The sequence below is a fragment of the Chaetura pelagica genome, unplaced genomic scaffold (genome assembly GCF_000747805.2).
Source record: "Chaetura pelagica isolate M959 unplaced genomic scaffold, ChaPel_1.0 scaffold48, whole genome shotgun sequence".
In the NCBI taxonomy this organism is placed as follows: Eukaryota; Metazoa; Chordata; class Aves; order Apodiformes; family Apodidae; genus Chaetura; species Chaetura pelagica.
In genome coordinates, this window is record NW_009954241.1 from 3022791 (window position 1) to 3040029 (window position 17239).

Genomic DNA, 17239 nt, shown 5'->3' on the forward strand with positions numbered 1-17239 from the left:
AATTTGAGTCACCAAGGTTTAGAGCAAATCTGCAGAAGCCTATGAACTGTAACAGAGGTGGGATTTTAATGTGTCACTTTGCATGTGGACTGTCCTGAGACAGACTATGGAGAGGAGCAGAAACAGAAGCTGTGACATACTGTAGGTAGTCAGCAACTCAGCACAAGATGAGGGCAGCAAAGGATCATTTTCTGATTCACAGAGAAGGCAGGAAGCAACAAAGCAATGAGTGGCTGCTCCAGGCCACCACCCTAGCCTCCCTGTCAAAAAAGGTACAGAGGGTGCCAGGACAGGGAGCAGCTCCCCTGACAGGGAAGCAGATTGTGAAGCATCCAAGAGGCAGGTATTCTGGCTCCTGGCAAGTTTGGTACAGTTTCGTTGTACCCACTGCTGCATTAGAATTTACTCTTACACAGAGTACATGTCTTCTGAAGAAGACACAGGGGATATTTAAATCTCCTATATGCAGATGAAGCAGATTTGGAAGTAATGGAGATGTACCATGGGAGGGCTGAAAACAGGGGTACTTGGGGTACTGAGTTAAGACAGATGATACCTCAATATTGACAACTTTAGGTCTCCAATAGCACATTCCCAATTTCATTCGTACATCTGGTTTACACATACACAGAATACTATTTCTTTTTGTACTATAAAGGCAGCAATATAAAGAAAAAAATCCTATTCTAGAATGATACATTCCAGTTTCAAGCCACTGCAGCCACAAAATTACAGCTGTACTTATGCCCATGAGAGGTCCCTACATAGTTCAGAGCAGCATGCTTATGCTGCAGTTATTTTTCTTTTTATACATCAGCATTTCTCTCAGTTTCAAGGATATTTAAAACCTAAACTGAGCTCTTGGACTAAGCTGAGTAAGAAAGTCTTCAGCGCAGTAATCTTAATGTTTGGCAAGACAAAGATGAAAGAGGTTGTGCTACATGTGTTTGAACTGATTACATATATGTTAGGCATACTAGAAGAAATTAACAGAATTAAAAGAAAATCTTACTTTTCTGCACAGGCCAGCATACAGAATATAAGTGTTGACACCATTTCTGTTGCAACTAATATGAAGGATAAGTTATGAAGGAGTAAGTAGTAACAAGTGAACAGGCTACTTCAAGTAGAAAGGTACCTGTCAAAGGAACTACTCCTTAGAAGCAAAGTAATAGGAAAAGGGAGAGTTAAACAGTAAGGTAAAGAAGGTACTAGGAAGCAATAGTTGAGACTTGAGGCAGGTTATAAATTTACCTGTCCTATTAAACACAATTATTTCTACTTAATACATGTTACTGCCAGCATGTTAATTATGGGAACAATATTCTGCCCTTAAAATTGCCTAAACTCAAGTATAAAAAAAAATACAATGTATAAATACAATGTTCAGTGAGAATGTTTGCAGCAAATTCCAGGAATAAAGTCTGAATGTATAGTTTTAGAAAGAATTACTTATTTTGCAACAACATTTATGAGAATAACGCCCTGTCCCCCAGCAGTTAACAATTTTTACACCAGTCCATACTTAAACTTTACTTGACAAGCACTCGGATGATTTCTTTTTCATGCCTGATTCACCTGTGAAAAGGAAGATTGTATTTTCAACTCAGCCACTGATAGAAGGGCTAGCAAGCACACACATTTCTGAATGATGCATGAAAGGCAGAATTATACTATTCATCCCATGCTAGTCTCTCCATTTGCCTTTGACAAAAAAAAGTATTGAGTCATGCCTCAGCCCACCTGCTCTGTCCTTTACCGTTACTGAAGTAATGCAACATTTCTCAGAGCTATCGAACTTCTATACATATTGACCTCTATCCTGCATGGTGAGGTCTAGCCTAAAGTGAACAGTGAACATGCACCAAAGGTTGCTTGAAGGCACTTGGAACGTCAGCCTCATCAGCACTGGTACAGATCAGAAGAGAGAAGAACAGCAGTTCTGAAATACACTCCTTGGCTTTTAGTACAGGCTAGAGAAACACTGTCCTCTCCAGATGGGGGAATTTCCCAGAAGCCTAAAGGATAAACATCATTCTGAAGTCTTCAAAAATTCTGGACAAGAATCTGAAAAAAATGTCTAAAAAACCTACCTTAAAAAAACCTCAGAATATGTCAGAAATAGGAGTAAATTAAATTTGAAGCTTTCCATTTCAGGATCCATTTTTACCTACAATTTTCCTCACATTTTTATTAATGGTTTAAATGGCTGACACTGTAAAGCAAGTTCCTCTTCCCTTTTGGGGCTCAAAAAGGAAAATGTTAAGTTAGTAGCAAACCTGACATGGCCAATGAAAGTTAACCGTGACTAGCTGCAATATGCTTAAGAGGACTTTACTTCCTTGAAATAGAAACACAGCTGTTTGAAACAATTCTTCAGGGTAATCTGTGTGTTGCACTGCTAAATCCTAACACAAGTTTTTGCATGCAATTATTCTGTTTGCATGCAAGCTGACTCAGCAGATGATGACATACCCCTGAAGATTACAGACTACGTGTGAAGACTGCTCTGTCCCAATGGTGGTACCTAAACCCTCCCACTGAAATCAGTCACAAGGAAACACCAACTGCAAGAGCAAATATACTTATCTCAAAGTGAATGCCATTCACTGTATTTCATCTGACTTTTATTTTTTAAACAATAAAGATACCTGCGCCCTGCAAAGACAGAAAACTAGTTCTGCAAGCAATGAAGTTGCAAAAATCTGAGGAACACCAATTGACAGAAACAAAGCATCAGCTCAGTCTCAATTCTTGCTCAACTACCAATTATGACATCATCAGGTGAAATGCTCATTTAGAATGCCTAGCAAACAAAACAGTGCTTTTCCCAAATATTTTTAGCAAAATCTCAGAACTGCAGGATTATTAAAAGCATTTCTTCCAAAGTAAGTGTGAGGTAATAATTAGTGTTTTCTGAAAATTTGAATAATTTGGGGCAACCTAGTTCTAGCTAGGGAAGGAATCCAACTTATTTTCTTCTTTGGCAGAAGAATTTTTTGCTTTAGCAATCAGCCACTTGGCAAAAAAAAAAGCAGTCATCTAATAGCCACAATATTGTTCTTCACAGTGGAATATGGCATTTTTATCTTATGAGTCCTAGTTTATAATATTCAGGCAGCAAAAGCCTTTCCAAGACTCATTTGTAGCCTCCCAAAGTGCTGCATCCAGCACTTCTATGATCATTAGTATCTTTCAGAGATTCAACCTGGAGTCTAAAGAAATGAAAGAGGACTATCACATTTCAGGCAAACAAGGCTATTCCATGCACTCCTTTTGCTGGATACCAATACGTCCTGCATACAAACAAGTCCTTTCTGCTTCCCCAGTTCTCTCTTAAATGCAGTGCCACAGCCCTTCCAAACAGAAATAGCTTGAGCCCACATTTAGCATGCTAACTAGTAGCTTGGAATCTTATCAAGACAGTTGACAGACCTACTAAAGACAAATTAAGTGCCTTTAACAGTTACCAAAAGTGGAATTAAGCAAAGTTTTTACTACAAAATTGTTATCTTCATTTAACTCATACTGTGGTGGAGACCTTTCCCCTAAATTTATGCAAACCTGCAGAGCCAAGAAAAAAAAAAGTAATAAGAATTCACTTTGACACTGGAGTCTAGAAGTTATTCAAGCATTAGGAGAGGCCATGCTGGCAACCAGGAACCATACTTTTTGAATTTGCTGGTATGTAGTGAACAGTTCAGAGGCATGACCTGTAGCTAGTCTGGATTGCAACATGTAAGGAAGTTCCAGAGATACTTGTCTCATGCATCCATGAGCACCCTTGCTGCTCGCACCAAACTTCTGACAGAAACACAAAGGAAAAAAGGAACAACATTTATTCAGCCTCTTTCCCATGTCTTACAGACCCAAAGAATCAAACACGTCCTGTACTTGCTAAGGGTTCTTTAGAAGGCAGCTGACACTCACAGGTTGTGGAAGCAGTCAAGGAAGCCAACTCCCTTGTACAGTCGTTTTATACTCTGCATCTCCTGCTTTTCTGTCACACTGGTGCTTCAGTGGCCACCCAATAAGCTAGTCAACTAATTTCTGTCAATCTTGCTTCAAGGACCATTAGATCCCCAATAGCACAAACCCTACTGCCAGCATAGAGAACAGAAACAAGGAGACTAATGCAGGAGCCAGCACAGCAATACCACTTTTGACAGCCAAAGTGTTGGATTCCAGTGACCTCATGCAACTTAGGAGACCTGGCAGTAAGATCTAGGGTTCTCCACAGCAGTAACCAAACATCAGTTATAAAAACATTAAGAGTAAGTCAGAAGACTTACACAGTACAAATAGGAAATGACACCATTTTAACTGGTTATCAAATAAGCAGCAACTGCAACTTCATCTACTTTTCTTTGACTGTATTGGGAACAAAGGATCTGGTTCAGCATCCGTATTCTGGATGCAGGCTAACTTTCCCAGTTTATTAACATTTAATTATTGCCTCCTGGAAGCACCATATTGTCTGTCTTAAACGAATGCTACAGATTTCTAGCTTCTTTAAGTTTTAGAGTTTTCTTTTCCATCGCCTCCTCAAATTGTTTTTTAAAAAAATCATTACAATGAGATTAAATTAACAGTTAACTGATGCCAAGCCTGTAACTTGCAGGTGCAAAACTATGTGAATGTTTTCCAGAAAAGAAATCAAGATCTAGGTAGCACTGGAGATCAAGGAGGACTCAGTGGGCATTAGTGGTCAAACCCTACTGAAGTCTACTGCTAAATTCAGTACCTCTTTTGAGCTGTTTTTAATCTCTGCTGATTTTTTTTTTAAGCACAAAAATTTAAAACATTCACATACTCCCATCCTTGAAAAGGAGAATTCAAAGTACATCTATTATGGCACTGTTAAAGTATACAGCATTGGGTTTTTTTTCTTTATTCAAATACAAACATGACAACTTGATTGCACTCCAGGTTAACCGTTACAGGGAAAAAAAAATAAATTATGTGAAGGTTAAGTCAGGCAGCACTTTGTGTTATGTTAACCATCCTTCCAGAGAAAACTCAGTAAGTTATGTTGAATCCAATCCAGCATATTATCCAGCAGATGAAAACAATGCCACTTGTGTTATTTAAAGATATTTTCATTTACAGCATGACAAGTTATAAAGCTGTTAAGAAATAAGATATTAACAGCTAGATTACTGAAATTCTAAGATAAGCCAAAAATGTAAGATAATTGTTACTTGCTTAAAACATTAAATATTTGTGGTAAAAACCTCTTTAACATCTTCTCTCCCAAACAATGGAAATTAATTTACTCTTCTGCTCCTGCCACATGTAAAACGCATGAATTTAAGAAGTCTGAAATCTGCATCTCCATAATGGCCCTTGATTGGGCTTCAGCATTCCTTAAGAAGCACATTCAGTAGCTACAACAGGCAACGTGGCTGATCCAGCTTAGCTTAAACAGAAATGAATCACGGATGAAAAACAAAAAGCTGCCAACTCGACCATAACAAACCAGAGGGAAGAGCTTAACATGGGAACAATGAAGGGCTGAGGGAGAAACAGCTGACACACCAGCCATCACTGTTTAAGCCATATATTCAGCATTAGAGCTGTGTATTTCCTAGAACAGAGAAGGCAGAAAGAAAACCCTGGAAACAGCAACCAGGTGTGTTTCTCAACAAACTATTACATTGCAAACAAATTTTATGTGGCCATTTGCACAACTCGCTCAAATTCCTTATCCTTGCATATAACTCTGGAATGTAACTGCTCTAAGGAAGATCCTTTCCATTTTCTGCTTTCTCGTCTTCACCTTCCATCTATAAAATCTGTAAAATATAAAATCTCTAAAATCTTCAATCTATAAAACCTAAGAAGTAAATGCAGGCTTGACTACAAGTGAATCACTGAAGGTGGTAATAGGTCAGATTTATGTTAATATTTACTTAATCATACCAAATTTATTTTAAGGTTAAGTGTTAGACTAGTTCCTTCAAGCATTCCAACTGCACTGATCTATCACTGACACACTTGCTCTAATCTTCCCACATTACATCAGTGTATATTTAATAGTGTTAGTGTGGGATTCCTGGCATATCAGTATTTCAGCCCTGCTGAGATCAAGGGTGCTTTTGATGTCAGATGATATCTACCCTCTAGATAAAAGGCTATGCTACTGAATATGCCTTTAAAGTAAAGTTTCTTGCTTCTTATTCTTGTCAGGGGTAAAGTTAACACCTAAAAATAGAAGGAAAGCAAAAAATCTGAAATAACAGAGCCAAGCTGCAGAAGAAGATTCATGTATCTAATATAGATATCTAATAAAATTAAGATATCTGAAGTTAAACTTGCATGAAACAGCAGTGGATCTGGCACCACACTAGGATTAGAAGGGAGGATTATTTTAACAACACATGATGAACACAACTAGGAAACTGATCTGCTTTTAATAACTGTGCTACAGAAGAGAAAGGCATAAGTGATTTTAAATCAGATCTTTGTGAATCAGTGTGTTAGAAGGATTGCACCATTACAGTCGACAGAGAGCTGCAAGTTGGTATGAAGACAAAAGCAGGAGCAGAGTGCAGAAATAAGCAGACAGAGCACAGAAATATTCCACTAAAGGATGTTAAAATCTCCTGGAGAGGGCTTTAATCCTCACAGCCTCTGTGAAAACAGTCAAGAATTTCACTTTTTGCAAGTTAAAAAACACTGAAGCCTCCCTAATAGCTGTCTCTGTCCTATTAGGTACAAATGGGTTTCAGTATGATCAGCTCTATAGATGAGGTATGCTGCTGATTAGTTCATTTATTCAAATTAGTCCATTCAGAGATCCAATACAGTTCATCTTAGAAGATAAGTGACAATCATCAGTTGAAAAAAAATCAAGCTTAAGTCAGAGGAAATTCTAAATCAAGTAGTCTTGCACTATTTCGACAGTAAAGACTCACAGGACATATCCATACTATGACTGACTTCATCATAGGGAAAACATCTATTAAAATACAACAGTCAGAAAAAAAAGAGTATCACTGTGTTAGGAATGAGAAGATTTCCATGGAAAAAGTCAAAGCTGAATCATCTGCTGAAACTGAAGAACAATTACAACATCTGGTTACTTAGAAAGGCCCCTGAAGACAAATTCATCTAAAATCTGCTGAAAATAATAACAGGTGATCAGAAGCTTTAAAATACATCAACTTCACTTGACACTCAGTTATGAATACCCAGCCAAAACTGAGTAAAAGTGAGCAAAAGTAGTTGGAAAGAGTATCCAGACTTACATATAATGAGCCCCAAATATTTTCCAGGAAACCAGGGAGACGAGCCTGAGCAAGTTTGCAATTGGCTAACATGAATGAACTGACTCACAAAACTTGAGCCAGGGGGTGTGGAAATAATGAAGAAACTTAAGACATCAGCTACTGCAAAAGCCAACTGATGGGATCAGACAGAACTTGTGCAAAACTGAACACGTGCAGCACAACACAGTAGAAAAGTGCTGTCAAGAGGACCAAGTTAAGAGATTTCATGAGAACTGCCTGCTCAGTGGTCTCCAACACCTTCACAATGCTGTGTCTTGTGGCCTCGCTCTAAATAACATCTAGAAGTCAAATGCTTGAGTGACAGCTTCCAGCACAGAAGTACACTAGCTGTGGAACTGGGGAATGGGAAGGACACTACTCCCATTGAAGATCTCTCATCTACCTCATGTTAAGTATTACAATTAGGGAGGACAAGGTACTACAGTCAAGTGCTGAAACAAGGTGGTCACTACTGAAATGCATGCTTTGTGATCTGTTAGTCAAGTGCACACAGTCTTCCCTGATCAAATAAGCTTCCTTTTAATTTTGATCATTATACCAGAAAAATTATTCAGTGTCAGCACAGTACCAATGACCTAAATGTGAACTTGGCAAATTAAGTATGAAACTATTAGGTATTGACTTCACTGGCACATACAGATTTTCTACAGACTGCTCACTGCTTTCTCCTGTAGGACCAATTTGTAAAACCCTCATTAGTTCAAGTTAACATTGAGAATTTGATTACCTGAAGAGGTGCCAAATTTACATTTTCTAGTATTGGATAATACCAATTTCAACTTTCGCCTGGTTTTACTGCATTTCTCCCTTATGTATAACAACATAACTACACCCTGCAACTCACCGCTTTTGTGGTCAGACAAATATTTACCAGGAAAAGACCACCTCTGAAGGCCACTGCATCCCTCTATATCCTCCCAGTGACCACCCCCAAAACACTACAGCTCTGCTTCATCCAGAGGACCATCAAGACCACGCCCTCACTGCCGCACTCACTGGTTCCAGTGGCCTGAGCATGCTGCTGAGATGCTGCAAAGCCCAGTGCAGCTTCTGCTGCTGCCTTTCTTTGTCCTTCCCTGGAGGTAGTGTTGGAAAAAACCTCTAGAGAAAAGTTAAGATACTGTTACAGCTGTCTCATAGAATATATATTCCATAGCAGCACTAGTCTGTAGCACAGTGCCAATTTCGGACACACTGATCCCAGCATGCTCAATTTAAAGCAAGCAGAAATAATGAAACTCAGAGTCTAATATAGCATCAGTTCTGGTACTCAGCACTTACTAATACCTAAAAAATAAAAGCAATTTTCCTATAAGTATACCTGAGTTTCTCTTTGAAGTCTTCTATCTATCATTGCTATGTGCTTTGATGTAACTTACACTGCTTCATCAGAGCACCTCCCAATCATAGTTGTTCCATTTTAGGTTTCCAATCTGAGGGAAAGAATTGCACCATGTTCATTTATGAAACAGTGCATAATTATTCATTGCCTTACTGAGGGCTTCATTCAGAGTTTCATTCCCTCATTAGTATTCTTTGAGCACACTACATCCTTTTAGCATTTGTGTATGTGCATGCATCAAAACTGAGAAACTGTACACTTATATCACCTTCTTAATTTCAACTCATTTTCCTGTCTTGCTTTCAGCTGATCATCTGTGTTCTCCAGTTCTCAAACACTATTAACTTGCAAGTACTGCATAGGAATAAATTTAACACTGTAGTTCAACTACAGTAAAACTTTTTACTGCTTCTATATTCCATTGAACATATAGTTTCTAGGTGTACTGAGAGGGGAACAACCACATAAATAAGAAGGATGCAGACAGACCAGAGAGAGTCCAAAGGAGTGTCATGAAGGTGATCAAAGGGCTGGAGAACCTAACCTGCAAGGAAAGACTGAAGCAGTTAGGTCTTTTTTCCCTAGAGAACAGAAGGCTCAGGGGGAGCATCATCACAGTATTCCAGTACCAAATGGACAGCTACAAAGAAGACAGAAGCTCTCTCCTCACAAGGAGCACCATGAAGAGAGCAAGGGGCAACAGGTACACATTGCACCAGGAGATATCTCAATCTAAGACTTTTTCTACAGTGAGAACAATGATTTACCAGAATAACCTTCCCAGGGACATGATTTAGTCCCCATCACTGCAGGTTTTCAATATAAGATCAGCCAGTGTGTGAGATAATATCACTTAGGCTCCCTTTCCCACAACAAGTTGGACCAGATGATCTTACAAGGCCCCTTCCAACCTGAGGTGCTCTACAATTCAATGATTCTGACCTTAAGAATCCTTCATTCATGTTTTTGTGGCAGTGTATATGACAAAGCCCATCTCCTTTGTTTTCTGTCATTTTTATTGCAGCAGGATTATTCAGCTTTCAGCATCTGAAAATCGGCTTCCTAATACAAATTTCTACAAAAGATACAATAGTTCTAATTAGTTTCCCATATCTTTATCCCTGATAGTTTGATATAACTATTAGGAGAAGTCATTACGAGTATCTTCTTTTCCTGCAGTGCTTATATTTGCTCTTTCCTACCCAGTCCTTAAGAAGTTCTCTATTTAAGTCTACTTGATAATTTATATTATAAAGATTTGACTCTTGTCAAATTACATTTGATAGCTAGAAGTTACAGAAGTACAGATCTACTGTAAAATGTTGTCCTAAAAAAATTAAACTATCATAAACAAACCATGTTGCTGATGTAACAGGGAATTCCATTGTCCATTTCTCAGCTCAGAAGTAAAACTCTTATCTCTCACCAATAAGGCCTGAAGCAATAGCAATATGCCATTAAGTATAACATGGCCACTTAGTAGTTCAAACACCAACAGATTAAATAGCAAGCAAAGCTCCTGCTACCAAAGGAGGAATTATTAGTTGGTTGGTCAGTGCTGTAAGAGCTCACCAGAGATTGCAAATAACCCTGTCCAGCCTCCATGTGCAGAGAGTCTGTTATCAAGACCTGAATGATCTTCAAGAACAATCAATATAAGTGGAACTTTCTAAACTTTAAGTCTGAAAATACTGACTACCCCTGCCTTCAATTCTGTACATCAACCAGTAGATTCCAAAGACCTAGGACTAATGCCATTAAGCAGTTAAAATTAACCTTCCAATAGCAACATTACAGGTTTGGTGTACCCTCTTTGACATAAACTACAGAAATCGTCACTTACATCCTTGTTAACACATAGGGATACTTCAAAACAAATCTAAATATTTTCTCATCACAACAAGGATCTCCTGCGTCCTCTCCCTGTTGTTTACAATCCAAAAAAGGATTAAAGATTAAATATATGTAATATTTGACATAAATAGCATGCTTCAAAAATGACATGCAATACACTTAAATGGCATTTTTTCTATCCCTAGAAAACATAGATGCATTGTCTACAACTTAGAGATGGAAAATAAATTTATTTTCTTAAAGGACTTGTCAGTCACTAATAGGGATACTTATATTGCAGAACACCAAAAAAACTGTTCTAACACACTCTTATGTTCTACAGCAGGGGCAGTATTACATACCTTGTGCAAGCATGTTAAACTCCAAGAACAGTGCTATGTGATAAAGCTCCATAGCTTCTTCAGCCCTAGTCATGTTTAGTTTTCCTGCTACAAGAGCTTGAACTTCACTTAAACTGCCCACTGAAGGGCTAGAGTGCAAAACAGAAAGGTCCACCACATCCGTATACATACAGTTCAAAATGACCTTAGCATATTTTTTTGGTATGATAGATTCATCCAGTATAATTCTAGTTGGAGTTCGTAGAGTTCGGTCTGTGATTTCTTCACCGGTTCGTATCCTCCTCTGCAGCAAGTGACGAAAAAATGGAGATCGTGATGAAATAATAGCTTTGTGAGCTCTGAGCTCTTCATCTAGACAGTTCTGACTTCCACCAAAAGTTTCAACTAAGTCAGAGTTGGATGAAAAGCTAAGAACCACATCATAGTAGCACATGTAATCAAACAGGGCGCGCATGTCAACATCTAAGGAATTTGGTGTTCCAAATTCTTCACTAAGCTGCACAAGGATATCAACATTTTGGAATCTTGAATCTTCCATTCCAAACTCGCCTGTATAAAGGTAGTGTAACAAAGCAGAAAACATGGGCATATCTATGCCAGCTGTGTTAATATCCATTATTATTTCTGCCCCATACTCTGGTGAGGAAGAAAGCAGTGTCTTAAAAAACGGACACCTTGCTGCCAATATCGCACGGTGCACAGGGAAACAAGTTTCTTGAAATATTAAGTCTACATCAGTACAATATTTGTACTGATAAAGTTCAGCCATGTCTTTTTGTAGCGTCCTGGCTTCTGGCCTCGCCAAATTAGCTTGTAGATAAAGTTCCTTTAAGGCTGATGTCCCTTCATATTCTTCTACTAATGCGTTAACATCTCTGACATCCCAGCCTGAGAGGAGTTCGCGCATCTGCTTGGCATGATCAGCAGATCTGCTAGATTTCCGACGCTTAATGAATTTCTTTTTGAGGGTGGCAAGGCCAGAGGTTTTCTTTTTCTTGTCTTGAGGTTTCTCATGGCCGTGGTCAAGGCTATACAGCTTCGATTCACAGCCGTAACCTTGATGAGAGTAGGATGATGTCCCTGAAGGCAAAAAGGAAAATTGAACACACACATTTATTCTTTATATTTAAAAGAAAGTTCCATAACACTCAAACAGTTCATCAGTGTCTCTGCAAGTTACACAGTTTTTCCTTCTCGTCAGATCAGTAATTTAACAAGTTGGAAACTTGATTGAAGTATTTATTTTCTGGCCATTAAGAACAAAGATTCACTCCCCTCCCCTCCCAACTCTAAAGTTTGTTCACTTTTTTACACGTACTCAATTTTAAGAACCAAGCAGTGCCAGTCAATGTAGCTCTGTAGCATGACTCACTTATCTAAGGAGGAAGAGAACACTGTGGTCATAACCGTACAGGTCTCATCATATTAACTATAGCAGCTGAAAAATACAGCCTTTTAAAAACTTTGTATGCTCTCAGTGAAATGGTAGCACCTGCCTCCCTTTTCAAAGTGTTTTTCAAATTCTGTTCCTCTGGAATTAAGTATTGTTTCAAAAAGAAAACATACCTGGCATCACAGTTGCTATAGTCATAAGAAAATAGGAACAGAGAGAAGACTACTAAAATACTCTGGAAAACTGAGGACAAGGAATTAATTTTCAACATAAATTTAACAAGAAAGTAAAAATCCTATCTATTATATGACATATCAAGACATGCCAAAAGACAAACACATAAAATGAGTGCCTTTCCACAGAACCACAGATGCTAATCTGTGCCTATATCCCATTTAAAAGAACAGAGAATGTAAATTGTATTGTATTATCAAAGATAATACAGAGCACTATAAAACTGAAGTATATATATAATTATTTTTCCCCTAAAAATAATTTATAGGGAAGTTATGTTATGATCCAAACATGTAATGAAATGAAAAGTTGATTCTCCTCAACATTATCTGTGGTGTTTACAGAATTTTCACTCTAAGCCAGATGGTGAAAAACCTCAGATGTAACAAGAAAAAATTGTTCATAAACTCAATGACTTCTTCCAGAGAAAAGGAGAAACCCAGATGAAAACATTTGCAACTGGTATACAGGTTAATTACAATTGCAGTTTCACCTGAAACAGTACTCACTAGGATCTTCTACTAAGATAATCTGTTTGGAATAGTTAACATGTTTCCATCAGTACACTTGTGTAGGTTGCTCATTTTGGATTTTAAGTTCAAAGCACACCAAACACCATGGCCTTTTATAACTTCTTCTATCATTGTTGTCTTACAGTTCCATGTTTCAGGTAGATGTGATGCAGTTTTGCTATGTTATTTTAACAATGATGGCCAGTCTCTCAAACACTTCTTTAGTTACTACATAATTATAGATAAGTATTTCTTGACTTAGAGAGACAAAGGAGCAATTCACAGTTGCATTTGAAAGCATGGCAAATGTAACAATCTAAGATATCTGTAAATTGTTTTATTTAAGCCTCAACAATTCTAAGTAACCTTATATATTTGCTCTTATGCCAAGCTAATTAAAACTCCTCCAAATCATACAGCGCAATGGTTTTACAATTCCTCTATTAGTGAAAACTTTGGGAAGGAATTTTGCTTTCTTTGAGGAAGGGGCTCTAACCATCTTATCCATGCTACATTAAATTTTGCTTGATGAGGTAATGCGTCATCAATCATATTGAAATTTCAAGATATTAAAAAAAATCAAGCTAAATGAAGAGAACAGCAGTAACTCAAGACAATTTTAACAAAGATGCTGTGCTACAAAATCCACCATTAAAATTCCTTCCACATGCTATACTAGGTATTGTAATAGAGAAGTAGGTATTCAGTCTCCTGCTGATAGAGACAAGCCTAGAATTTCTGCTTCATTTAAAAAGTATCAGTTACAATTCACAATAGAAGTACAACTACACTTTGGTGACTCTATAATGATAGATTCTGCTCCACTAGAACATGCCAGCTTACTTCTAATTGAAGTATTTTGGGTTATAATGACAAATTTGAGTATGAAAAACATTCTCTTGCATTCTGCTAAAGAAAATCTAGGACACCACCAGTCTCAATCGCTTTTTTCCCTAAAGGCTGCCAGGAGCTATTACTTGCACATGAATCAACACCAGATACTAAAATACCATTCAAACCTTTGTGTACCTCGAGCTACTTAAAAGACTTACCTTGAGAAGTACTGCAAACAGTGCAGAAATTAATCCTACAAACAGATTAAACACTGCTATATAAAAGTGCTGCCACACAACTGCTTTTTGCCAGAGATGGAAGTAGAGATGCACCAGCATAGCCTCCTTGGGCTCACAACAGCTAGTGGCTCCATATCCCTCAAAGAAAGAATGCTGAAGAGTCCCTGTATTCCTTCATAAGGCAGCAAGCATTAGAAGCAGGAAACAGAAATTCATTTCCCACTTTTACAGTAAAAAGCACCAACCTATTAAATGCTGTTAAAAAGCAATAGCTATTTGGTGCCTGTAGACTATATCTAGCTTTGAACAGACAAATATTTACAAGAAACAGATGACTGCTAAGAGAAACCACTCGGGCACTTGACAATGAATAATGGGCTCTGTCTAGTCCTCTGCATGCCTACACAGTTTAGAATCTAATTATAGAGCTCTATTTAAAAACAAACATCTTGAACAGATGTAACACCCTAGAAAATGGTGTGAAATTCTCCTCCTGAATGCTGCAGACAAAACAGCAAGGAGATGACTAGTTAAGCCTTTGCTAAAACGAAAGTAATTGTTACAGTAAGAGCACTGCATTATTTTAACTGATCTCCTCTTTGTGAATTTTAAGCAAACGCAGCATTAAGACAAGTAACAACAGGAGCTCATCCTATGAAATTATTGTGCTTTGGTAGATCAGTTCTCAGCTTTTAATATTCATCCTACATTTACAATTTAACATGGCCGAGCGCTTTAATGGTAAAGCAGCATGTCTAAACCAACCCCCAGGCCTGAAACCAGATTCCAGGAACAATGCAAGTAATACATATTACACAGCTATTACAACTCCAGTCCCCATATTTCCAGTTCTGCTTTGGGGCAGGAAATAGAACTAATGCCTCTCACATTAAAAAAAACCCAAACAACATACCTGTAAATGTTGATTTAACGTTAAAACATCATTATTCTGACAAGTGATGAAAACCTCAGCTATGATTTAGCATAGACCTACTTTCTACTGAGACACCTATACAAATCAATCATCCAATCAAGTGTCAAGATGAGAAAGAGCCAAACTCCACGAAGTGGGAAGAAGAGCTGAACATCTGTGTTCTAGATAGTACAATACTAGCTCACTCATAAATGCCAGAATAACATCAGAAGATTTCAGGAAAAATTTTAACCAGACCACTTATTTGTCTTGCCTAAGATGAGGCAGTAGAATGCTTTTAGACCTTTCTCCAAAATCCATCAATAGGTTATGGGGATAAGTAAAATTATCATTACATACTACAGAATAGGTTTCTGTTTTGAATTTAATAATCAACAAAACCTTCCACATAGCCAGCAGAAAGTTTCTGAGATAATTAATGAAGCTTTTGGAACTCTCCCCTCTTCAAATCTGCTCAGGGGTTTCAGCATGCAGATCTGCCTATTCTCAGATAGATCAAAACATGTAATAAAAATGTTTTGGCTGTGATTTTAGAAAATATAAACTGGGGCAAATCACTACTGTTAGTTATGATACAATGAAAATACATAAAGCTTTATGGGGGATTTTACAGCACGGATATCCAAGGTAATACTAAAAGTTTTTCCTTGACATGCTATGAAAGCACATGCAGAATATTTACCCCAGAGCTTAGTTTTTTATATGTAACAGTTTGTGGGTTGTCCTCTACTCAGACCACCAAAAGTTAGGATTGTCATAAAATTGAAGATAAAAGAGAAAAACAAGTACATTTTTCCTCTTCTAAGGATATCACTGTGCTTTCAGTGGTGATTTAGAAGTAACACTTCAATATCAATAACTACATTTACAGCATTGCAAACCAAGGCATAAGGAAGAAAAATGTTTAAAGACTACCTGTCATTTACTGTTAAGATCATTCTTCAGGCTGTCAGGGTTGTTTTAAGGAAGATTTATCTTCTCAAAAACTGCCTTATTTTAAACACATAGCTATTTAATATTTACAGTGTGACAGTACTTAGATGTACTCTGAGGGCTTTTTGCACCAGACTGAAAAGCACCTAAAGGTAATACCTGCTCCAGTTATGATTTGGATAAGAAGGCAATTTCTTAAGAGCTCTTCAATTCACATTTCCAGTTAAGCAAGGTCCTTACTTGTAAACAATATTGTTAGGATAGTAACAACCCCATTTACAGGAAAAGGACAAGAGAAAAAGTTGTCTTCAAGACTGCTTGTTACCTTAGCAGGCTTATAATCAGATACGCCTTTTAGCAATCAGAAAATAATTCACTCAGGTTCAACACAATGCCAATACTACAACTAATACTGATAATCAAGAGTTTTATTTGCTCTGACAATTTCACAGAAAATTTGAGGAAGAGCAGAAAATAGTAGGTAGTATTAACAGCAGCAACTGCTCTTGGACTGGGAGAATTTGCATGCATAGTTTAAATAAAGAGATGTTTTTTTGATAATTAAACAACCTGGCAACTGTTTACTAGCAAATGGCAGATCAACTTATTGCCTACCTAGGCCAAACAGATACTGCACAGTACTGAATTTCATGCACGATTGAGCTTGAATGGATTCAAACTGGTGACCTAGAAAACAAAAACTCTGCGTAACAATCCTGCAAGCAAATGAAATCCAGTATATATGCAATACAGCAAGTCATTTATGTAAGTGACAAGATAACTTAAAAGAGTTACCTATGAATGTTTGTTGTGCCTGTGAATTTCCCCCTACCCTTGGGGAAGATGAGTGAGGGTAGCTAGATGCATTAGCACCCATTTTCTTCAGTCACTCAGGCATCCCGCCTGTTGGCTCTTCAATGTATAATCCCATAATCCTTAATAAATCTTCAATCCCAGGTCCAGCATTCTGTTCCTCCATTTCTGAAGAAAAAAAACAGAAGTTACTTTTTCAGTAGGTATTACGTGATTTAAGTAAAATAAACTCAGCCTCCTGTACATAGCATTTTTGTAAATTAAACCCTCAAACATTTCCAAGATTGCTTTTTATTTAAAGGATAAAACCAAGCTCAAAATAACTTGTAATTTTCCAAAACATTCACATGTCAGTATGACAAACTGCAACAAGGAACAAGATGACTATCAAACTTCTGGTTAAGAAATCTTCAAGTAGGAGTTGGTCTAGACTAGATATGCTTCTTTAACTATACCAAATACTTTTCATGCACAGTGATATGTTTACATGGTGTTAAAAAAATCCCAAATTAAATTAT

General features: G+C 37.5%; 1 protein-coding gene across 2 annotated transcripts in view; it reads right to left on the reverse strand.

Annotated features, from left to right (window-relative positions):
• The window catches only part of BTBD7 (BTB (POZ) domain containing 7), a 30408-nt gene extending 13623 nt beyond the window's left edge, over positions 1 to 16785 (reverse strand). For both annotated transcript variants that reach the window (XM_010003726.1, XM_010003725.1), the window contains exons 1-2: positions 16704 to 16785; positions 10830 to 11909 (exon numbers count right to left, since the gene is read on the reverse strand). In XM_010003726.1, the coding sequence (XP_010002028.1) occupies positions 10830 to 11909; positions 16704 to 16785 (1162 nt within the window). The remainder of the gene's footprint in view (positions 1 to 10829; positions 11910 to 16703) is intronic.
• Between the last annotated feature and the right edge of the window lie 454 nt (positions 16786 to 17239).